General features: G+C 39.6%; 1 protein-coding gene across 6 annotated transcripts in view; it reads right to left on the minus strand.

Moving 5' to 3' along the window:
* The window catches only part of LOC125644823 (sodium channel protein type 2 subunit alpha-like), a 115024-nt gene that overhangs the window by 87011 nt on the left and 3729 nt on the right, over nucleotides 1-24284 (minus strand). For 3 of the 6 annotated variants that reach the window (XM_075117900.1, XM_075117904.1, XM_075117899.1), the window contains exons 2-3: nucleotides 6318-6634; nucleotides 1271-1391 (exon numbers count right to left, since the gene is read on the minus strand). In XM_075117900.1, the coding sequence (XP_074974001.1) occupies nucleotides 1271-1391; nucleotides 6318-6584 (388 nt within the window). In that variant the 5' untranslated portion in view covers nucleotides 6585-6634. Of the gene's footprint in view, nucleotides 1-1270; nucleotides 1392-6317; nucleotides 6635-20599; nucleotides 20787-24284 lie in introns of all 6 variants that reach the window. The other 3 variants (XM_075117902.1, XM_075117901.1, XM_075117903.1) reach the window with 3 other exon arrangements.

Raw genomic sequence — 24284 nt, forward strand, 5'->3', positions numbered from 1 at the left:
TATGTTTGTACAGCACCTAAAACAATGTGGACTAATCCTGATTTAGACTTCAGATGCTAATGTAATATGAATAACAAAAAAAATGGATCTCGGCCTACAATTTACTCACTTGGGTAGTCCCATCTAAAACCAGTAGGATTACTGATGAGGTCTACTCACATGAGTTAGGACTCACATGAAACTAGCTACTTGCATTGGTTGTGTTTTCTTCAACATTTGCACTGTTGCTCAGTTGAAGTTTCTGATATCAATAGGGTTGCATGGAAGCTCATTGCAGGATTGGAGCATGAATTTTAATTACATAAATATACTACTTAATATTTCAGTGGATTGCACTTTCTTAACTGGATTAAAGTGAATTTGCAGTCATAAAAAAGAATTTATAATACTCTATGGACTATGGTTATTTTACACTCCCCTAATATTACAAGGCTCTGAGTGATCTGAGACATTTGTAAAATTGGGTTGTAAGTGTGCATGCTTTACACGTATATTGCCATTCCATTATCTAATGCTGACTATTTTCTGACAGTGTAAATGACCAATGGCTGATGTCAGGTACTATAAACATACTGCAGCTGCAAACATGAACCTTGCCTTTAGTTTATTGTTTAAAGCCGCAGTTCTGCATTAAGATACATTAATGTTGAGCCTTATGTGTGTGTGGAGCCAATGGGACTCGACACAGGCCCAGGGGTCAAAGCTAGCAGATCATGATGCAGGAGGATGTGTAGAGCCTAAGTTGTTACTCTAATATATGAAAATATTTTCCTTTACTTTGATTCTGATCACTTTTGGAGCACATTCCACCTAATGAAGAAAACAATACCAATGTGCCCATACAAATAGCTCTTTACTTATTTAAGTAGTCCTCTAAAGTTAATTAGTGTCATCAGACTTAATGGGACTATTTGCATGAGTAACAGGATCAGACTCAGTTATTTCTTATTAATGAAGTCATTGGGACTCTGCATGGATGCAGGAGTCTTCCCACATAGAGCTCATTGGAGGAGAAAGGCTTAAAGTTGTATCTAAAACCAAATATTTAAAATCTGACAGTAGTGGGTGATTCAGTGTGGAATTCTGTGGTTTGGGATGAGCTGCGTACTGCAGTTGTGACACTGATGCTTTTTAAGAGTGATTGGAGTATGTTCAATGAATGTATGTACAGATACAAGGGCAGTTATTTGTATATTTAAATGAAAAGTGTTATTTCAGTAATGATACTTTTTAAAACAGTCACATTTGAAATTAACCACTTGAAAAGGATATGAATGTACCAAAATCTTAATAGCAATTTTTCTAACAGGGTTGACAGGAGTTAAAATGTACAAGGCAGATGTGGCACTGAAACGGAAAATTGTCTTTCCTTTATTCAGTACTATGAAAGTCTGGAAAAGAAGAATATACAATGAAAGTGCAGTGTACATAGCATTTTCAACTCTGGCACTTTGTTCCCCTGTCCTCAAGGGAACTGTCCACCTTGTAGGACTGAGCCTTTAGAAGTGAAAGTCCTATTCTGTTCATCACTTGTGGCAAGTAAATGCCGAATTTCTAAGGAAACAGCTGATTTAAGTTATCCACTGTTAATTTTCGAATGTTCTAAAATTTGTGTTATAGAAATTTTAATGGGATCAGGATTCAACGCATATAATATCAATGGGAAATTTTGTCATCAGTGTTAATGGCAGCAGAATATGGCCTTTCATCACTAAAATAAACATGTATTTTTATTTCATTTATATTACACATTTTCAGACATATAAAGACAATTTATAACAATAAAATCAAGTATTTAAGTAAAATCAAGGTTACAAATAAAATCAAATACATTGTATTGCACTCAAACATGCTAAGGGGAAATTCCGATATACTGACTGTATCTTAGCAGTTATCTTCCTCCACAAATGGTAAAGTACTGTATTCACTGTGACTAAAGGTATGATAATCTGACCCTAAAGAATTTAAATGTAATTAGAAAATCACTGTATTTTGAGTTTAGATTTTAAATAACAGTAGTATCAATTATATGAATTTCCTGAATAAGTCTGTCCATAGGCAAATGAAGGGAATAACAAAAATGCCAGCTGGCATCAGTCCCAGCAGCCCGAGACCATGAAAGAGATCCAAAAGGACAAACTCTGTTCTCAGTTATAGCATGGCTACCTTACTGACTTTGTCTGTGAACACTCAGTTTTGTGTATTTATTGTCATTTACATGTTGGCTTAAAGGACACACAGTCAGTGTTTTCCTGTAGGTGGTCCTCTTCTAGATTTTTGTTATTTCTATTCCAAATGTGTTTGGGATTCACTTTGATCTTTGATCCTGCCTGAAACTTCTTCAGGGTATTACTACAATTCCTTTCAGTCTTTGTCAAATTCCTTGACTCTGCTTTGTAATATCACAATATCGCTGCTTTCTAAGTTGCTTGCACTCTGTAAAAACTAGTACTTTATGTGATTAGAGATGCTGCCCTCTCCCTAACTTCCTCACTCCCACAAGGTCTCCTCTCTGGCGGGAGGTAAATTGGACCCCACTTTGGTGGGGGAGAAACCAAGCTAAGGAAGCTGCCCTTTCCCCAAGGTCACTGGTCTGGTACATATAGTGGGGAAATCAGGCTGTGAAAGACCACCCACGGGATGTGTCTGTTGTTAGGAGGGAGTCATGCTGACACAGATTGCCTCCCACTCCCAGGATTGACTTTCTGTCAGTTGTGATGGGAAAATACTGCCCATCTTAAGGTCATTGCTGCAGCAGAGTCAGTTGCCAGATTCCAATTCATATACAATTTTCTCCTGATTGCAACAACCTCTATGATTAAAAGTACTTTCTCCTAACTGGATAAGTGATAGCATCAGGAAGGGGGATGAGTAATTCTCATTAGTCACTTATGTCCATTCTTCTTTTGTTCAAAGAATCAGGTTGCTACACATTTAAGAACAGATGCCAGTTGCAGTAAACAGGGTCTGAAGTTTACTCATTACTGCGAATGGGTTAGCTAGTCCCTGACTAGTTTGTCGTTCTAAACCTTTGTATCCAACTTCCTTGTCCCCACGTGATGTTTTGAGTTCACTGATGGTCAGAAATTAGCTTTAGGTTTGTTGAGGATGTCCACTACTAGCTTTTAGCATAAGATTGGGTGGGTTTTTTTAAACACTTTGGCTGTAGAATAATACAGGAAATCAGACAAGGGGTCAAATGAACATAATGCAAAAACCTTTTAATTGAAAATACTGCACAAAACCAAGCTGCTGCTATGGTATCCAAAAATGGAAAGAAAAAAAAGTTATTCTCTGCCCTACACTTATATTTCTTCGAGTTGCCTAAATGACCCTAATATATTAGCTATGCACTCTCTTTCCACATTAATTAACTACACAAGTGCAATTTATTTCATCTTCATTAGTAAGTGATGGGTTTTGTAATCACATATTGGAATCTACTTTACTTTCCACTCAAGGAGAATGTTAATTTTTAATATTGAACATGGAGCTGTAATTTTAAAAAAAATCAATGCTGCTAAGGGAAGCAACTCTAACTACAGTAGACCAGCAATGTTAGTACCATGGGATTTTTCCAAATGAACAAGATAAGGGGCTGTTTACTTTTTCACTTCCTTCTTCTATTACAGTTCTGTGAAGTTCAGACCTCCCACAATCACCAAACACCAATTTAGTATGATGCCCCTGCTGGTAGAGTCACATATAGTCCAAAGCCTGCTCTAGAGGTTCTCTACCAACAATTTGTCTCCTATACTCATATTTTTGTAAAGTTCTCTTTTTGCTAGTCATCTTATAATATGGTACAATATAGGAAAAAGGGGACTTCTCTTACCTCTGTGAGCTATCTACAGTTTTGCCAACTTCAAGCATTTAAAAATCTTAACTCAGACTGCCATAAAAACATATTGGCCTAAAATTCATAAGTATTTTTTAGATATTTAGATCATTTGTAGTGTATTCTTTATCTGCCTTCTGATTTTTTTTTAGTGGGAAGCTGCTCACTGATCCCCAGCCTATTAGTCACCTTCCTATATCCATTGCTGCCAACTCTTGCAAGTTTATCTTACAAGTCTTACAGTATTGTGTGTCTGTGGGTTTTTAAAGTTTCATATAATTTCACAGTACTTGGCTTCAAACTCAGCAAATTTCCTGTATACAAAGTGGCCACCACTCAAGTTGGGCAAAATTTTTTGGATGATACATTTTTTCACTTCAGCAGTTTACTTAGGCTGCTTGAACACTATTTCATTTAATTCAAATGATTTTAATAGATTATAGTAAATGTTATCTTTAATACAGTCATACATTCAAATTTCGTTTTAAATTGGTTTATTTTAGAAAGAAAAATGAAATTTAAATAAAAAAATCTGATTTTTTTAAATCATCAGTTTTTATCTCCCCTGAAAGCAGCAGATGCTGCATTGTACCCTTCTGCTTACTTGCAGGTATGTGGTCAGAAAGGAAATGTTGGATGGAGCAGTAATGGGGCAGGGAGGAGTCAGGTGTAGAAAAGCCAATGTGTAGGATTATAAGAGAACAGAGTACCAGCCTGTGGGGAGAAGTTCATTAGGGCAGCAGCAAGGCTTGTTTGTGAAGGAGAGTTTCAGTCAGACCATAGAAGGACAGAGCTGTGGGGGAAGTGGAAAAGCAGGGAAGATGGTTTATGGGAAGGGAGTGCAAAAAAAAAAAAATCTAAGCAGGAGGGACTGCAGAAGAGAAAGAGACAACTTGGGGGAGAGGGAGAAATGAAGAGGACAGAGGCAATAGTGAAGAGAAACAGAATGAAGAGGGAATGGGAAAGAGAAAAGAAAGGAGAGCAGAGAAAGAAAACAAAGCAAATGCTGAAGATAAAACAAACAGGCTGGATCAAAACATGTCTTTTAGAAAGAGAGAGCTTAAGAGAAAAAATAAAAATGAAAACCCTGAAAATAAATTTAAGAGAAAAAAAGGACACTGAAAAAAGTTGATGTTTCACGGCTTGAGAATATAATAAAACAAAGGAAAGGTGAAAAAACATGGTCACACCAAGGTGATTATTTGCTTACTTGTCTATTTCTCCCACATACATCTTTGTACCTGTTGCACATGGTTCCTTATGCATGGAACACCCTTACTAAACTAGTCTTCAAAGCCACAAAACTCTTTTTTCAAATTCTTCCTCAAGACTCAACTTTACTGTGATCCCTATAGGAGGTTTCCTCCATTCAGTATTTTGATTCTATTCTTTAATTATTGTTTGCTGTTTACAATCAACATTCAGAAGTTTTCCCAAATTTTTAGCCAGCTGAATCAGTCCCCTCTTTTATTGAGTGGTGTTTGCTATCACAAGCAGAGTCAAGTGGGGCTATCAGGCTCCTTTGGAGATGGTCAGGATATTCATTACCAGATCCTAGAATGTATGGTGCTATAGATAAGGTAAACTGCATAGAAGTTAAAGGGATGGCTTGAGTGAGTTAAGGGGTTGCAGAATCAGATCTTAGGTGAAGACGGAGAAAATAATAGGAGGAGGTGACAACACAAGAAGGAGTCGGAGAAGGGTACGGTCAGGGTGAGGACAATATGATTATGCAGTTGGTTGGGGGCTGGAGTGTGCTTCTTGTGGGTTACAAACTCTTTTACAAATATAAATACATTATGTGCTAAGGAACTGCAACTTTATATCCACAGCCTTATCCACTTACTTGTCCACTTCTACCACAAGCATCTTTGAACTCTTTGCACACTGCCCCTTATGCATAGAACACCCTTCCTGAACTAGCCTTCAAAGCCATAAAACTCTCCTGCATATCCCAACTTTACTATGATGAATACCACAAAGTGCCAGTTGAAGATGGGCTGGCACTACCCTGTTACCTACAACCTTTTCCATCCCAGAATCTGTTTTCAACAATCTGCAGGCCAATTTTGTGCCACTTACCTGGTATCAATCAGGTGTAACTCAGTTAAAGCCTATGGGGTTACAGCAGTATAAAAGTGGCATAAATCAGATTGGAGTCAGGCCAATAGCCTCTCAGTATAGTGTTGTGGCTTGATTGCTCTAAAAATACAGTGATTAAACTCTTAACCTCTATCATTAATAGTTCATAGAATAATGCTACTCTGTGTAGACGATTACTCTCCAGCAATTTCTCCCAGTATTAAATACTGAAAGGTACAATTAGATTAAAGGATCAGATATATTATAATGAAAATAACATAATGCATTTACTTTCGCAGAGGGAGAGAGAGAACAGGAAAAAAAATTCAATTGCTCTACAGAATTTTGCCCGACTGTCAAAAGAGGCATCCAACCAGCAGTCTTAATAAACACTCACTTTTTTATTGATATAATATGGGTCCAGGTCCTCCAGGGGCTCGGACACCATTCCCGGAGGTATGTCACCATAAATAAATGGCAGTGTCTTTCCTGCTTCCAAGTCACTATTTGGCTTTGGGCCATCTTCATCATCGTCATCTGTATGATCTTGTTTGGGTTTTTTAGCTTTTTCTTCTGTGGCACGCTTTTCAATAGCTGCGAGAGATTCTCTAGTAAAATAGCAGAAGCTGTCAGGTCCTGGTGGTACCAGCAATGCCTGTGCCATCTTTTCATCCTGCAAATTTAATTACGTTTAGCCTCTTGCATAAGAATGTCCTACAAAAAAATGCAAATAAGTTAGGAAAAATAGTGAAGGAAAAAACCCACCACACCTGGTTATTTAACACCACACCTAATTTTAACAGCAAAAACAAATTTATGCTTTCTATAACAATAAATGCTGATAATTTAAATGCCCAAGTAGTTACATCTCATATATTTTACCAAACTGATACCACCATGTGAACCAAACCTCCAAGCCTTTTAGATGAGAGGAAATAGGAATTTTGATCAGGGCCAGCCAGGAGCAGAATGGTGCTCCTAACTTCTGGTCTGGGAATTGCCGCAGCATTAACTCATTTTAAAAAGACCTTGAGGATCTTATTTGCTAAATATTTAATAGTTATTTTTAACAGAGAAAAAAGAGAATTATTATAAATATTTAGTTTTTACTGTTCTGTTTATTTTAATAGACACCATATGAATGTGAAATATTATTTTAAAAATGGAGTGAACTTTAGAGTTAGAAAAGACGACAAAAGACTGAACTATCTGTCCATCCACAAAAGGCGCACATCGGACAAGGTGGGAAAAGCTCCTGCCAACACAAGCACTCCTCACATTTGGTGTGGGTACAGTGCATAGCAAAACAAAACAATAGATACCATCAATACTACATCGGGTATAATGCGAAAAACAGAACAGGGACTCCTGTTGATAAGCTACAGCAGATGGAAGAGGAATATAAAAATGGAGAGAACTTTTCTCAAGGAAAAGGCTAGAGAACCATGAAAGGTAAAGTAACAGTGGAGTCACAGAAATTCTGGAGAGGGCAGAAGACACTGATACAGGGCGAAAATGGTTAAGGCAGACTGTGAATTCAGCAAGCAACCCAGTAACATGCAGTGATGCTGAAACTTTTATTCTTTTAAGATTTTTTCATGCTGGGATACAAGGATATGGCCTTTGCTGATATCTTCCTGAAACAGCCTGACCAAGACACCTGCTTCATATTAATATACTCAGCAATAATAAGGATCCTGTAGTCAAATCCACACCTTATTTCTAGTCAAAAGGGGAAGCTGAAAATTACTTTAACAGGCTTTCTCTGGAGACTGAAAACTGAGCTGCCACATTTGCCCAGATAGCTGTTTGAGACTCCCCTGGGCCCTGTTGGCTGAGCAACACTTTTCTTCCACACCTTACAGGTTTGAGCAGTTGTCACTTGAGTCTGTTGACCTATGTGCCTTTTCCTTACAATTGGTCTTAAAAGGCATGATTCTTCTTAGGATCGTTATTGGAACACTGTTCACTTCTGTTTGTTTATTTGGTTAGGTTGTTTTCATTTTAAAACACTGTCATTGTTAATATTATGCTTATAGTGCCCTGCTTACATTGGGAAAAATGTGTACCCCATATTATAGCAACTACCACCCAGGACAAAGCTAAACCAGTGGTAACAACAGTGTTATGTTAGCGTACACAGGGCTCAAGCATTTTCACCACCATATCATAAAAACATGCTCTGAAAAAGATTTTATGACAAGGTGGCAAAATTTCCTGAGCCCTCTCCCCACTAGTGACGTAGAAGCAATGCAGCTGCATTGTTGATAGCTAATGCTGTAATATGGGTACCACAGGTGTTTTTAAATCAGTGTTACACTACGTTCTTTAAAAAGAAAAGGAGTATTTGTGGCACGTTAGAGACTAACAAATTTATTTGAGCATAAGCTTTCGTGAGCTACCACAAGTACTCCTTTTCTTTTTGCGGATACAGACTAACACGGCTGCTACTCTGAAATATGTTCTTTAATTATTTTGTGAAACACTCTAAGCCCAAGGCATCATTTGCCCTACGTCAGTCCAGCTGGTACAAAGAGTTCTGTTGGACAAATATAATCTCCTCCACCTCTGGAAATACTCCAGCTGCAGGAACCTCTTTTCCAGGGACAGACCTAGCTCCACCAGCTCTGCATAGAGTTTGCAGGAGTCCTGGAACATGCAGCATTTCAAGATAAGGAGAGGGAAGACTGGGGACAGGAAGAATCATAGAATATCAGGGTTGGAAGGGACCTCAGGAGGTCATCTAGTCCAACCCCCTGCTCAAAGCAGGACCAATCCCCAACTAAATCATCCCAGCCAGGGCTTTGTCAAGTCTGACCTTAAAAACTTCTAAGGAAGGAGATTCCACCACCTCCCTAGGTAACGCATTCCAGTGTTTCACCACCCTCCTATTGAAAAAGTTTTTCCTAATATCCAACCTAAACCTCCGCCACTGCAACTTGAGACCATTACTCCTCCTTCTGTCATCTGCTACCACTGAGAAAAGTCTAGATCCGTCCTCTTTGGAACCCCCTTTCAGCTAGTTGAAAGCAGCTATCAAATCCCCCCTCATTCTTCTCTTCCGCAGACTAAACAATCCCAGTTTCCTCAGCCTCTCCTCATAAGTCATGTGTTCCAGTCCCCTCCTAATTTTTGTTGCCCTCTGCTGGACGTTTTCCAATTTCTCCACATCCTTCTCGTAGTGTGGGGCCCAAAACTGGACACAGTACTCCAGATGAGGCCTCACCAGTGTCGAATAGAGGGGAGCAGCCATGTCCCTCAATCTGCTGGCAACGCCCCTATATACATCCCAAAATGCCATTGGCCTTCTTGGCAACAAGGGCACACTGTTGACTCATATTCAGCTTCTCGTCCACAGTAACCCCTAGGTCCTTTTCTGCAGAACTGCTGCCTAGACATTCCATCCCTAGTCTGTGCATGGGATTCTTCCGTCCTAAGTGCAGGACTCTGCACTTGTCCTCGTTGAACTTCATCAGATTTCTTTTGGCCCAATCCTCTAATTTATCTAGAGGCATGATCAAGGCAGTCCTGCATCCCAGCAATTCTGTGGCATTACTGGGAGCTACACCAGTCCTCAGCTGCCCCTGAATAGAGGAGGTTCAAACTGCTTCCTCTCTATTCCTAGTGCCAGCACAAGTATGAATCTAGCCTTCCCTGTTTACTAGATGAATCTGGAATTTTTATGTAAATCTCACTGCACTTAAGCTTAGTTACTACCGTTCACCTAAGATGCAATTCAGTTACTGGAATGTGAACAGTAGCAGTCAGAATTCAAAGAGAGATGGAGAATTTTAGACATTTAGAAAATTAAAATAAGTTCAAATGTCCTCCATGCAAAAAGTGCATTTAAAGAGGGATATTTAAAAAAAAAAAAAAAACCTGTAGGATTTGGACCAAGTAATAAAAAGGTGGCAACACACTTCCCTGAAAATCTGTTCTTTCACAGATAACAGGTACCATGTTGCAGCAGCTTCTGGGTAAGAGGGATGGTAAATGTTTATAACATACTGTAAGGACTAGGTAGGGCATTGGCAGTCATGGTTAGAGTCAAGTGCCAGGATCCAAAGCCAGGTGTCAAAGCTGAAGGCAGAGTCAGGAATCAAGTCAAGGGTTAAAGTCAGATTGGAGTCAGAGACAGCGGATGAACCAGTGGTCAAGCCATGGTTCGAAGCCAGTGCTGGGAGTCAATAGGATATAGGAACATGGACCTGGAGCAAAGCGGGAAAGAGGGAACCAGGAGCAGATGGGGATCTGGGATAAAGAGGCAGGAACAGGTTGGGAGGCAAAAAACAGGTGACAGGGTCCATAGGGGCAGTTCAGACACCTTCCTGTGCCTCGTTCTGGCTTTAGTACATCTGGGCCAGCCAGCGGGGCCGAACATCTCCCCCAATCAGGAACTTTCTCAGCTGAGCTCTTGGTGAGCTAATGCTCTGCTAGCCCCCTTCTCCCAAGGTTCCAGTGAGCTGCCAGGTGTCAGCCATGGGCTGAGCACTGCCTGGAAGCCCAGGTTCAAGACATGCTATTCCTCATGTATACATCCCAGTCCATGGAGTTAGTTAGAGAACCTGATTTCTGGGTGACTACTATATCATAAGATCCCATCATATAAAAAAATGCCATAGAATATGTTGGAGTATATTTTAGCATGACATTTTGTGATATACCCTATTGCACTTTTCTCTCAGACACTTTCCTCCATTAACTGGTGGCTGGAGGACTTGAGCAAAACATATAGCCACACATTTTTGTCCAGGTATATTCTGTTTTACATAAGTTTAAATTAATTTTCACTAATTTCTAACAGTGCTTTTATATTAGATTACTTCTGCTGCTGAGTGGATGCATTATATTTCTTTTATATGTGATTCCTTTTTTCTAGTACTTATATTTGAAACCTCTCAGAAGTGAAGTAAAATGTCTTTGAGCTGAAGACATGCCATAAATGTTTTTTATATCTGAATAAGCTAAACTAAATTGCCTGAAGGCATCTACAAAGACTTTTATGACATCTGAAGACAAGTTACTGGTGAAAGTAAAAGTTTCGGTGCAGAACCTTATAGAATCAAGAATTAATTATTTAAAATAATATGTCACCTACCTAGAATATAGATAATAAAACAGTGCTATCTAATTATTGCTATATTCTGTGCTACACCATTCATATCTTACTCAAAGAAATGCACAAGTGACAAAAATACTCAACTTTGTGATATTTGTCATGGCTCTGTTTTTGTCCTTAGAGCACTGGGACTTGCGTTATGTCTTCATCTGGAACCTAAGAAAAAGCTGACTACTGAGCTTTTTCAGTCCACTAAAACATTGGCACACAGATATGTCTTTGATTATTGTTGGCATAAGTACAAGACTAGCAAAGGGATTTTGTAAAATGACCGTACATCCTCATTGTTTCCATTCTATTCCTTTATTTTCAAGGGCTTATAATTAGACAACTTGCTCTGGGCTAAATTGTACACTAGGCTTGCAGATGCGGAGACCCTGGGTTTAAGTTTCTGTTCAAAATGACAAGCAATAATAAGTTTAGCTATCTCATCATAGTCCATAATAGACATCTGTCCAGCTTACAAAACCGGAGTTGCTGCTATGGGGTGTTGCGGGGGGGACGGATGGTTGAGGAAAAGGACTGACTGCAGCAGTCACCCTCACTAACGCAGTGGCGCGCCTAGCAAGAGTTGTCTTTTTCTGCAGCTTTGGGGAACCAGTACATAGAGAATTCTGTAAAGGTGACAGAGTCATCACACAGCACCTTCAACACAAACTAACAGCATGCAGAACCCTGAACTAATGGCCATCCTCACATATGTGGATCAGCTATGGGGTGGGACTTGGAAAACAAGAAGCAAAGTACCCAGAGAGAAGAAGGAAGCAGAAGAAAAAAGTGAATAGAGGAGTGAGCAGGAGAGGAGGTCTACAAGGGGGGATAAGCCTAGAAAGAAGAGGAAAAGATTAAAAATGAAGTTGAAGAAAAACACCAAGGTGGCAGACACAACACCTTGTGAGTGTGAGGGGGTTGAGCGCACGGGGGTGCAGGAATGGGAGCAAATGAACTGGTGTGAGGCTGCTGTTTTAGAGGACATTCTTGCTTCTATTTTTTGTCCTGGGCTCTGTGGCCTCCAGCTGCAGCCCCACACAAAGCAAAAAAAACACCTTTGGCAGAATTCAGAAGAACTATTGATCTCTGGTAATAGCAAGAGTGTTGCAAGTCAGGAATGAGATACATCTCTGCAAATAAATGTGTGGAAATCCATGAATAGCACTTACTGGTCTATTCCTCAAGGTCTTGAGCTAGCCAGTGCTATTAACATTTTAGATTCACTAGCATCACCATTAAACAAAACTAATTACAAAAATATAATTTGGATTTAAATTTGTTTATAGATTTTTCATTAGGGATACATTTTTACTTGAATAGTTAAAACTTAAATAAAATATCCATAAAACTGTGTGGCTCGCAGAAACATAAACATAGAAATTTGTCATCATAGGATTCTTTATAACTCAACATCTAAGTGAGTAAAACAATGAACATATGGCAGGTTATATTGCATAACACAGGCTTTAGAATATTGGAAGCAAGATAAGTTCTCTCTAAACCATGGTGTTCTGGGCAAATTCCAAACTGGGTAATTAATATATTAAATTCACCCTATAGCCTCCTTTAGCGAAGACAACTCTTCACACACTTCTTATCCTAAACAACTATATAGGTTTGTCATGAACTATTTATTAAACGGTTCCTGTAAGAGCTGGCCACATTTCAATGGTGGATGAAGTTTTTATAAGTTTGTTGTAGACTCTTATTTTATTAAACATGTTGTAACTGTTTTTCACAAGAATTTTTAACTCTCTCTCTCTCTCTATATATATATATATATATATTTGTACATATTGGGACAATTTTAGATAGAGCAAAACTATATAGTTACTTCCTCCAGCAAAAGCCTTGGCATGTCTTTGTTACAATAATCAAGTAGCCTCTTTAGGATTGACATTCTTGTCTTTACACTTACTTTTAAAATTATTTTTTACCTTTTTTATAAATAGGCAAAATAAAAATAAAACTCCAAAAAGAAAGAGATTCATGAAATGTGACTACTGTAATCCAAACTGGCACACACATGGTAATTCAGAGTTAAGGCAGATACTTGAAGACAGATCCAGCTGAAAATATTCATGGGCTTTTGAGCCATGTGAGCTCCAGAAGGCCATGGATGTTGGCTCCAAAGCATCAGGTGTATTCAAAGGAAAGGTCAACCTGTCATGGAAGCTAAAAGCAGCCTGCAGCTCTGCAACCAAGATTTGCTGCAAAGCAGCACAGAGAGGGATGCTTCTGTATTCCAGTAGTCAAGATTCATGGCATAGTCATTGGCCCACACTTGCAGTAGTGCAACTCATTGGAGTTAAGTGTGAGGACTGGGAACACTGACAGGCTATGAAGTAGAGATGAACTGAAATGTAGCTTTGAGTATAGATCAGGCGTGGCCAAACTGTGGCTTGTGAGCCGCATGTGGCTCTTTTACAGTTAAAGTGCGGCTCCTGGAGCTGCCACCCCCCAACAAGACTGGGAAGCTCGGGGCTTCTGCCCTGTGGTGGGACAAGGGGCTTCTGCCCTGCAGAGTGGAGGTTCTAAGGGCTTTGGCCCAGTGCGGGGGCATCGGGGCAGAAGTCCCACACCCCAGCAGGCACCGCCCCACGGGGCAGGTTGTGCGTGTCTTGCGGCTCTCAAACTTCTGAAAATTATTGTATGCGACTCAGAAGGTCAGTAAGTTTGGCCACTCCTGGTGTAGGTATTTGGCTGCATACAAGGTAAATTCTGATATTTGGCCTTGGACAAATATTTTTTCAAAATCCTATCAGAAGCCAAATAGAAGGATGTTCAGCTTCCTTTCTACTGTATCTGCAGCATGGTCAGCTGGACCATTGCTTCTCCACTTTTCCTTACAGCCATTTCTGATGGGGCTGCAGCCCAGGTTGATGAAAGGTTTTGAGGAAGTTCCACTTCCTTCATCTTTCTCTACCATCTCCATCCACTTCCCATTTCCCCTGTTCAAGTTATCCTTTGAATGTTATTCCTATCCCATTCTCCACCCCAATATTAGTTACCTCTTCACCCACTCCCTCTCACTCTCACTCTGCCCTCCTCCACTGTATCAGACAGTCCTAATCAGGAGTGAATTCAGAAACCCTGAAAGAATACAGGTTTAAGTGGTTTCAGGAGCTTCTAGGGGGGCTATTTGTGTCATTATCCACTCCTGCAATTTGTATTAAAACAGTAAAATGAGAAAAATATGCTTTTAAATATAGGGGTCCAGTAAAGAAAGTTTGAATAATTAGCAAAGATGGCCAGATTCTGATCTCACTTCAGTTTTACACTGTTATAATGCCATTTACTTCACAAAATGTACCCAGGTTTTATAATAGTGTGATTGAAATCTGAATCAGGCTTATTTTATTATGGTCACAACAGCAAGGTATTAACAATGTAATACATTCTGGTGAATTAGATTGTGAGGTTGACTAAATACTGTTTTTATTACTAGCATTCTGCTGCAATAAGTGGTCAAGTAAAACACACGAAAATGTATTATTTAATGTTTAAGCACAATTCAGCTTCTAATTCAGCTTTGGCTGAATAGCATTTTTCCAGCTATTTGGTATTTGCCCAAATGCTACAGTCAGACAACTGGGAGCCAGACTTTAGTTTGCTGATGTAACAAAGCTTTCCACACTTCCCATTACTTTTCTCACACTATGCCCATTCTTGCTTTCACCAGTTTCCTTGTTGCACTGTTTTACGTGAGAGATTGTAACTTCTTGACCCTGTATTCAAGCCATTAACCACTTCCTCACTTAGCTCACTCTGAGATTACTGGTCAGCAGCCAAGGACACCAGCCTTGATGTCTCATTTGTCTACTTCTGTTCCAATGTTCATGCTTTTTTCAAAGCCAGCTGCTGTACATGTAATTCCTTCCCCAGTATGCCATCCCATCACCTTCTCCTTATTCAGATCCCTTCTAAAGACACACTTTTGCTACATTGCCCCAAAAAAGTGAGTTAAAAAGCAAAACCCCAAACAATACTCCCCTGGGGGGACACACAATGCTATTCCTTTCCCTGATTTTCTAAGTGCATCTCTCTTAGACCTATCTTTCTACTAGACTGGAAGCTGTTGAGGTAAGGGGGTATTTCCTTTTTGTGGTGAACAGAACCACAAACACATTTTTTAGAGTTTAACATATGACAAAAAACTATGTATCTCTCTGGCTGAGTTGTGTGTCAGTGATTATCCCCATTCAGTGATCTCCACATCCAATTCCAGTTATCTTCAATAAAGCACAGATTTTATTGGCAAGTACAGAAAATAGAGAGAAAAGTATGCAATATAAATTGACTAAATTATATATATGGCTAGAGTAATTGAGAAAATATTTGTTAGCTAGGCTTAGGGCTTACAGTACAAAATGTTATCTAATATAGCTGAAATCTGAAATTTTCCTTTCACAGTATAAAAACTACCAGGGTTAGGTGCTGTGGTGGGCAGGAGGTCACACTTAGGCAGCTTCAAAGCTCTTTCTCCCTTTCAAAGGCCTTTTATGGTTTTGGTAAACCTTTTGGCAGTGGAGTCTTGTTAGCTTTTCCCCTCTCAGTTATTCTGTAACAAGAGTCCACTCCTTATGAGGCACAACAGCTTTCCTCCTAGTTAGTGCCCCTTCCTGGGGCCAGCTCTCCTTTTAAAGTTTGCTTCCTCCAACAAGAGCAGGCTGTACAGGTGAGTCTATTTGGTAGGGATTGCACCCAGAGGAGCTCATTCGCCTTCTCCTGATTGGGGTGGGGACATGCCCCATTTCATTGGCCTTTAAGAAAGCAGAACTTCTCACCAAGATAATAGAACCTCAAGCAAGCAGTTTTTTTGCTTGATTTCTGGCTATACTTTAGTTTCCTTTTATACACATTAATCAGTGAGTCAAAGTCCTTGCTGACTTGGACTGTTTTCCTTTTTTAATTATCATGCAAATCTATATAGCCTCTTTGTAGGCAGCCTGTTATGGGACACAGCTATAGAACACTACAAATCAGAATTAGCAGGTACTGTCCACATAAAATCCATAGCCAGAATTTTCAAAATTGTGCTGAAGAAAGGAAAAACTTTCAGAGTAGCTCAGCATTGACCTAACTCTGCTTGTGTTGAAGTTGATGAGTTATCATTCTTTTCAATGGAAATTGACTTCAGTGGTAGCAGAATTAGACCAATGTTGACCATTTTTAAAAATCATACTATAGGTGATGCCTGAATAAGAATTGAGAAGCTTAACTTTAGGCACCTATGGTATGATTTTCAAATATGCTCAGCTTTCATCTAATGCTGCTCCCTTTGAAGTCAATTCCCCTTGAAGCAAGTGGCCAGAGTTTCAAACATACTGAGCATCTTGTATGGTCAGAACTCCTTATAATCAGGCGACTTAATTAGATGCCTAAATACAAAAGTAGGAGACTACTTTTAAGCAGTCATTCTTGAAAATCTTTATATAATTATATATAGGTACTTACATGGCTCCTGTTGTCATAATATTTAAGCAGCTCATTATTTGGATTCCATGCACCACATCCATACTCAGTTTATTTCTAAATATCTGACAGTGTTGGTGCTATATCAGTCATCCGTTTGCTAAAAGGGGCTTTGTCCAAGCCGTGCAGGAATAAAGACAAGATGCAAGGGATCAGGTGAGACAGGCTTCTGTCTGGAGGGAAGGGGGTGTAAATACCCTCTCTCTCCTGGGTGTACATAGCGGGTCAGAGTCCCACCTGAACCAGCCTCTTGTGGTCCACCCCTTTTCTTCCTGCTAGCCTGGTAAATTCAATTGTGGTGAGCACATTTTCTTCAGTGATAGTCTTTTCCAAGTATATGCCAAACTGCACTAAATATGCTCAGATGTGTTTTGGACTAAAAACATTAATGTATAATACACTACTAATTTCTAGTAAGCAGCTCCAAAATTTTCAGAAGCGGGACAAAAGAAATAAAGATTTCTATTCCAGTCTATGAGCACAAAAACTGATGTCAATAAGATGTGGCGAAAAGATTTTCACTCTGGTTTTAATGCCTAAATTTATGCTAGACATTATGGGTGCATCATATGCCATGACACTTAACCACTCAAGCATTTTAAAATGCTTCAATTATAATGTTAGGTATACTGTATCAGAAGAGCATGCAGCTTCTTAAACTAGGAACATAATAAGAGAGAAAACATTGTCAAGTAGCCTTTTTTCATTCCTGGTTGTAATTGCAAAAATCTAACAAGTTCAGAGAAATCCCTCTTCTACAATAGTGTGGTACAAAATAGTTCATTTCTTCTAGGGGGCAGAAGAAATTGCATGAATACGCAGCACTGCTTATTATCACCAGCATATGATTCCTCCCTCAAATTGCACATCATCACTGCAGTTTGTTTTCTTGGCAACTCTATTAAACCAAGAAGCTCTCTAAAAGGATCTAATTTTTTGCAACATAGGAATGCCATTATATACTGTGCAGTTTAAACAGTTTTCTCATATGACTTCATTATTTTGCTTTGTGTGATGAAATTTTGTATTGGTCTGAGATTCCATTTAAATATGGATTAACAATGGGTGACTTTGCTTGCTAATCTGATCCATGCCCCCAATCATTTAACAAATCACTCATCAATAGTTAATATCAAAATGCAAAGTGGTTTCACTAATTCATATAAAGTATTTATATGAATTCATTTGAATTAGCCAACCCATTTTGGTTTGCAAAACTGCTTTGGAAATCACACAATAATAATGGAATAATAATCAATAAAAGTAATATATAATTAACACTGCTGTATGTGAATTAGAAGTTTATTATTATTTGTATTTATTTAACAAGTCACACCAGACAACTATTTGCTTTTTTGACGGGATTTACCAAATTAATTGATATAGGGAATGTAACAAGTATAAGACATTTTTATTTTAGTGAAATATTTGACACTGTCTCATGAAATCTTAGTTGAAAAATTAATTAAAATGGGGTTGTATATGAACAGTGTCACAAAGTTTGAAAACTGGCTGAAGAGTAGTAAACAAAGGAAAATACCAAATAGAAATGTATGAAATCTGAAAAGGTGGTATTAAGAGGGGTGATACGGGGATTGATGTTAGGTCAGATCTTATTTAATTTCCTCATTAATGATCTGCAAGAAGGTGTGAAAGCATGTTAATTAAATTTTATGAACCCCAGTCACGACAAAGAAAGAAACTTTAAGAGTTTGGAAGTGTGGGCAGGAAATCATAAATGAGATTCAATCTGAATAAATGAAAGATCATACAGACAGGGAAATATTGTCAAACACAGAGTATCAGAGGGCAAAAATGGGGTTGGGACCATCCTAATAGCAAAATAAACACTTTGTGTTTCTTCAGTGTTCAGTTGTATTACAGACAAATGGATCTATATTGTCAAGGTGCCACCTCTACAATATCCGCCTCCATAATACCATGTCTGAGTCTCCACTACACTGAAAGGATGTGTGTGTCATCCTGAATGTTCAGGGTCCCCAGCAAATACACTGCCTGAATTAGTAACCATTGGGCATCTGCCCAGAACAGAATCCACATTGAGGAAACAGGAGTAAGATGATTCACAGTCAGGACTTCCTCAGTCCCCAAACCCATTTTGGACCCAGAACTGTACAGAGAAGACTCACAACCCCAGGGGCACTAGGCCCCATCCCTCCCCCATCATGTAGGCTTGAAGAAGGGAGGAACTCCTTAGGCTAAGCCAGCAGTGGGGCCAAAGACTTAAGCCAGCCAGCAGACAAGCTACAGAAGCAGTTTCTGCAGGTACCTTTGGACAGTGGCAATATCATCAGACTTTTTTTTCTACAGTTTTCACTGTTTTATTCTGGATATTCTTTTCCCTTTGCTGACTGGCACTTTGTTTGTGTCCTCCCTCTCCCAGTTACTTCTCGTCAGTCTCATTCTTCTCTTCCCCCTAACCCACTTACCTCCCCTCCCTCAATGTTCCCTTCCTTTGTTCTTATTAGTGTATCCCCTCTTGCCTTCCCTCCTGACCAACATTTGCTTTATAATACATTAAATATATATTAAATAAATATAAACAAACAAAAACTCTGCTAATAATACAAGAACTAACTATTTGCAGAGTTCTGTTCACTCTGCTTGTAGGCTACAGTTGTTTTCCCCACACTTTACCCATCTTATCTATTAAGATTGTAAGCTCTTTGGAGCAGGGACCATCTCTTAAGGCTTGTCTACCTGAACACTTAGTTCATGGCAAGCTGGGGTGAAAATCTACCCCTCACTAGTCTGCTGTGCATTATGTATCTATATGGACCCTGCTGCCTCACACTAAAAGTCACATAGTGCGCTTTGATCTACCCCACTTTGAAATGGGAATAGACTAAAGAGCACTTGGGAACTATTAGTGCGTGGCAGGAGGATCCACAGAGATGCTTAGTGTGCAGAATGCTAGTGTGATTGAGATTTACACCCCGCTTTGCTATAAACTAAATGTGCATGTAGACAGGCCCTTAGTGCATAGAGTTCCTTGTACAATGGGGCCCCCTGATGCTACTGAAACAAACAGTAAATACTAGTAAAAATTCACACAAACCTCTGACTTGAGATGCTAATTCCTGATCTCTAGTTAGCACTTTATCATCACTGGCTGTTCCATAGCAATGGTTACTGATGGTGCCTAAAGAGGGACCAGTTTATGTTCTGATAAGCTTGCTGTGACAAGCACAGCACTTGGGCTATGTGAGCACTTGGGCTATGTGATCCCCATTCCTGCAGACATCCATCTATAATTACTTTGATTCAGTAATTCAGCTTATGCTCAAATAAATGTGTTAGTCTCTAAGGTGCCACAAGTACTCCTCGTTCTTTCTTTTGATTCAGTCAGGCTCTGTAAGAGTCTGTCTGCTCATGATGCTTGCTTGGACAAAAACCCTTGGAAAAGTAGCTGATTAGATTGGGATAGGTCTCTAAGGAAGTCTTCTCTTCGTGGTCCCAGACTGACAGGAAGAAAGCTTGCAGGTATCTTGATTCTGTAAAAGACTTTGTTGATCCTTGCTTTGTTCCTGTAGGTCCCCAGAAAGAAGCAAGAATATAACCAGGAAATTGATAAGATAGTAGTAAAGGTGAATTTCTTTCTTGAGGGATGCCAATTAAATGAACATACATTTTCAAGGGGTCTAAAAAGAGGTCAAAGCTTAAGTACTAGATGTGTTTGAGGCAGATTTCGAAGTGGAGGAATCTGAAAAAGGCTGGAGACAGACCTCAGTGAGTTCTACTGATCAGTGAGTTCTATTGATCATAGGACACCACGTGCATAAAGGAAAGTTTGCCATCCTGAACCTGGCCAATATAACTAAGTGGTTCAGGGGGACAACTCCAACACAGAATGAAAGCTCTCCCAACATCTTAAAGTACTAAATGTCTGGAGCAACTACCTAAGTTCCCCTGATAGTAAATAACTTCAGTAAATAACCTAATCACCAGAGGCTTCTGGATACTTAGCAAGGGTGATCATTTGCCCCAGACAAGAGGAAACATGGAAAGTAGTTGGGCAGGTCAAGAGAAATATTGTTCCTTGCTGAGATCTGAGAAGGTGGACTTGGCCTTACCTTTGTGTTTCTGAGCAATGGCAGATCTTGAAATGTAGTCACTGAACCTGTTGTTCTAGTAAGGACAGAAGGGCCACTTCTCTAGGTGAATGTGGAACTCAAAAGATTACGGACCTGGAGTAGAAATGCTCCTCTGAAGCTGAAGCTTCTTCAAGACTGTCCCACTTTGTTTGTATCCAATGTTTATCTGAATAGATCAAAATAGATAAAGGTATGGTAAAAAAGAGGAGAGTGGTGTCTGCCTTCCAGTCACATAGTTATATGTTTCTCCAGTCTAAGATTGAAGAATCTTATGAAAAAGCAGCATGAAACACTGATTTTTTCATATATCACATCACAGATGACTCAAACATGTGAAGGGTCTCATAAAACTTTGTGTGGTTTTGGATTCCTAGGTACTCGTTAGGTTTTTGTTTAAGATTTTAACTGAAGCCATTGGGGTACTAAAGTATCTAGGGCATGCATCAAGAGAGGACATAGAATAACTGTATTTTCTCTATAAGGAATGTTCTGGTTTTTTATCTAGAGAATTTTAGGGTGCCACAACACCCTAAATAAGACTTTCTGTTTTTAAACAGGAGCAGATTCAAGGATCCACTCTAGATGTGGTGGAACATTTTGTATCCCTGATGCCTTTCCACCTTTTACATACTAAGACATACCTTTATAATGGACTTTCTTTTTGTGCGTCTCCTATTTTTTCAATCTATCACAAGGAACTCAAAGAATGAGAAAGTCAGTTTCCTCTCAAGTTCCCTCATTTCAAGGGGATTCCTCTTCACAGAAGCTGATCAGGGATTAGATATATCTTCCTCCGGTTCTAAGGCCTTGGAAACCTTAACAATGTGTCAATCTAGGATGGGTCATTAGGCTTAAACTGTCTACTTACACCATCCAAATCAGTCCTCACCCACTGAGGTTGTGGTGCAGTAGTTTTTCTCCTTAGAGTAAGATTTCTTTCTGGCTCTTTTCTTACTTCTTTTGACTTTGTCATTATTTTCTTTCTTGTTCTTATTAACGGGAAGAAACAGAGGAAGAAGATGGGGAATCCTTAGCTTGTTCAAAAGGTTATGCTCCTGCCAAAATAGTCCATACCAGAATCCACCCCCTGAATGGGATCCACTACTACAGAGAGAATGAAAATGAGCTGCTGTGGCATAAAACTTGTAGATATAATAAAAGGAACCTGTGGTGACCGAAGGTCAAAAAGAGAAAAATGAAGGTGTGTGGGGAAGGGGAAAGTTCCTGACATGTTAAAAGCTTTTCAATTCATCTTTGTATTTTATTTGGTCATTATTTGTTTTTTTTAATTATATGGGATCACCAAACACGAAGGAGACATTTTAAATTCAGTATTAATTCAGAATTACGTTTCCCCAGAGATACAGTAGTTGATACTGATATTAATCTTGTTCTGTTTTGTTTGGCACTGTATTACAAAATCCATTCAGGTTCAATAGAAACTCAGCAAAACATTTTCAATGCCAGGTCAGATGAGTCAATTCACAGAGACAGTGCATTTTCTGAGGAGTCAGTACTGGCAAAGCTCCACAGGACAAACTTTAGAGCTGCCTTCCCCCAGCACAATCTTCACCAAGGGGAGAGTGGCTTTCCTATCACCACCTGCCATCCACCAACACAAATCTGCATTGGAGTTCAGCTGTCCTGGGGTGCAGTTTTCCCATCCCTTTACCCCTGGGGTGAATCTAGCTGATAGCCTCAAAGTGGCATACTGGATGAAATCTGATATAACAGTCAAATTCAGGACTGGGTAGGCAAAAATTGTGATACTTGACTCTTGCAGGGTTAAAAATTCTGTGGAAGAGACATTATGCTAATAAACTGCTAATAAAATAGTAATAATTAATAATACTTAGCACTTATAGAACACTTTCAGTTTTCAAAGCATGCTATACACATTAGCCAATTATTCAAACATTAAATAAGCTGCTAAAAATAGAGGAGTTCACCTGCAACCAGTGGAAGGTGAACAATTGTAACAAAGATTACAGTAAAGCTGAGTAAAGTTCAGCAAATCTTTATTTTGAGTTACAGTGCAAAGCAGTCATATGGTATCTTCCTCCACACTTAACCCCCTGGCACATCCACTGCGCTCCCTATTTATAGTTACCTGCTACCCAATTAACAAGTTATTAAACCTAACATCTGCATTGGCTTTAACTTCAGCCTACTGCACTGTATCCATTAACACTTAACATTGCAATAATGGGTCACTGCAAAAAATAAAGCTTGTTGAGAGTATGGTGAGCCCTTTGTCCTGCAGAGAACAGACTGAAACTTTAATGGGGGCTGGATCACTTCAAAGTAATTTTCATTGCAGAATTGCATTTAATAGTTAATCTCAGGTAGCTGCTGAATTAAGCATCTTGTTTCTCTGTAATGCAGCTAATCGGAAGTACATTTAAAATAATCATAGAATCATAGAATATAAGGGTTGGAAGGGACCCCAGAAGGTCATCTAGTCCAACCCCCTGCTCGAAGCAGGACCAATTCCCAGTTAAATCATCCCAGCCAGGGCTTTGTCAAGCCTGACCTTAAAAACCTCTAAGGAAGGAGATTCTACCACCTCCCTAGGTAACGCATTCCAGTGTTTCACCACCCTCTTAGTGAAAAAGTTTTTCCTAATATCCAATCTAAACCTCCCCCACTGCAGCTTGAGACCATTACTCCTCGTTCTGTCATCTGCTACCATTGAGAACAGTCTAGAGCCATCCTCTTTGGAACCCCCTTTCAGGTAGTTGAAAGCAGCTATCAAATCCCCCCTCATTCTTCTCTTCTGCAGGCTAAACAATCCCAGCTCCCTCAGCCTCTCCTCATAACTCATAATGTTCTGCTGTGGTTTTTCTTTATTTCTTATTTTTATACTTTGCAAGATTTTAATCTGTTTTCCTTAGTCCTCAAGACATCCCACATTGGGCATGTCTACACTACACAGTTTTACTGTGTTTGAATATGGTTGTGCACAACTGAGTTAGCTGAAGTGATGCGGACCAGGACTTCGCTGTAAGTGTGGACCAAAACAAACCAGCAACACGACAGCTAATTGTGATTAAGTACCCAACAGTGATTGCTATAGGCAATGGAACAATGGCCTGGATAAGCATCCCCTTTGAGGAGTCCTACCCCAGCTATGCCTCTTGTGAATTCCGCTCTTTCAGACTTCAGCCTTTCTCCGGCAAGGAAGAGACAGGTTGGGGTCTCTGACAATTCTAGGGGTATCAATATTATGTCCCAAAAAGTTTAGGGTCAGATCCTCAACTGTGCTAGAACTCTGCTCAGTGCAGACAAGGTGTGGGCAGAGATGGCGGTGCCTCACCTCTGCATTATCCCAAGGCTTCCTAGGGCGACTTCAGCCATTATGTAATTGAGGGTATGTGTACGCTGGAGGTGGAAGGTGCAATTTCCAGTTCAAGCAGACATCCTCATGCTAGCTCTGATTGAGCAAGCACATTAAAAATAGAAGTGTAGGGACAGTGGCATATGTGGCTGGAGGGACGAACTGCTCCAAGTACAATCTAGTCTAAGACTTCCTGCTGTTTGTATCACTGAAGCTACATTGCTATTTTTAGTGTGCTAACTCAATCCGAGCTAGTGCTGGTATGTCTGTGTGAGCTGGAGATGACACCTTCCAGCCCCAGTGTAGACATACCCTTAGAGTAGACAT

The sequence above is a fragment of the Caretta caretta genome, chromosome 11 (genome assembly GCF_965140235.1).
Source record: "Caretta caretta isolate rCarCar2 chromosome 11, rCarCar1.hap1, whole genome shotgun sequence".
Lineage (NCBI taxonomy): Eukaryota > Metazoa > Chordata > Testudines > Cheloniidae > Caretta > Caretta caretta.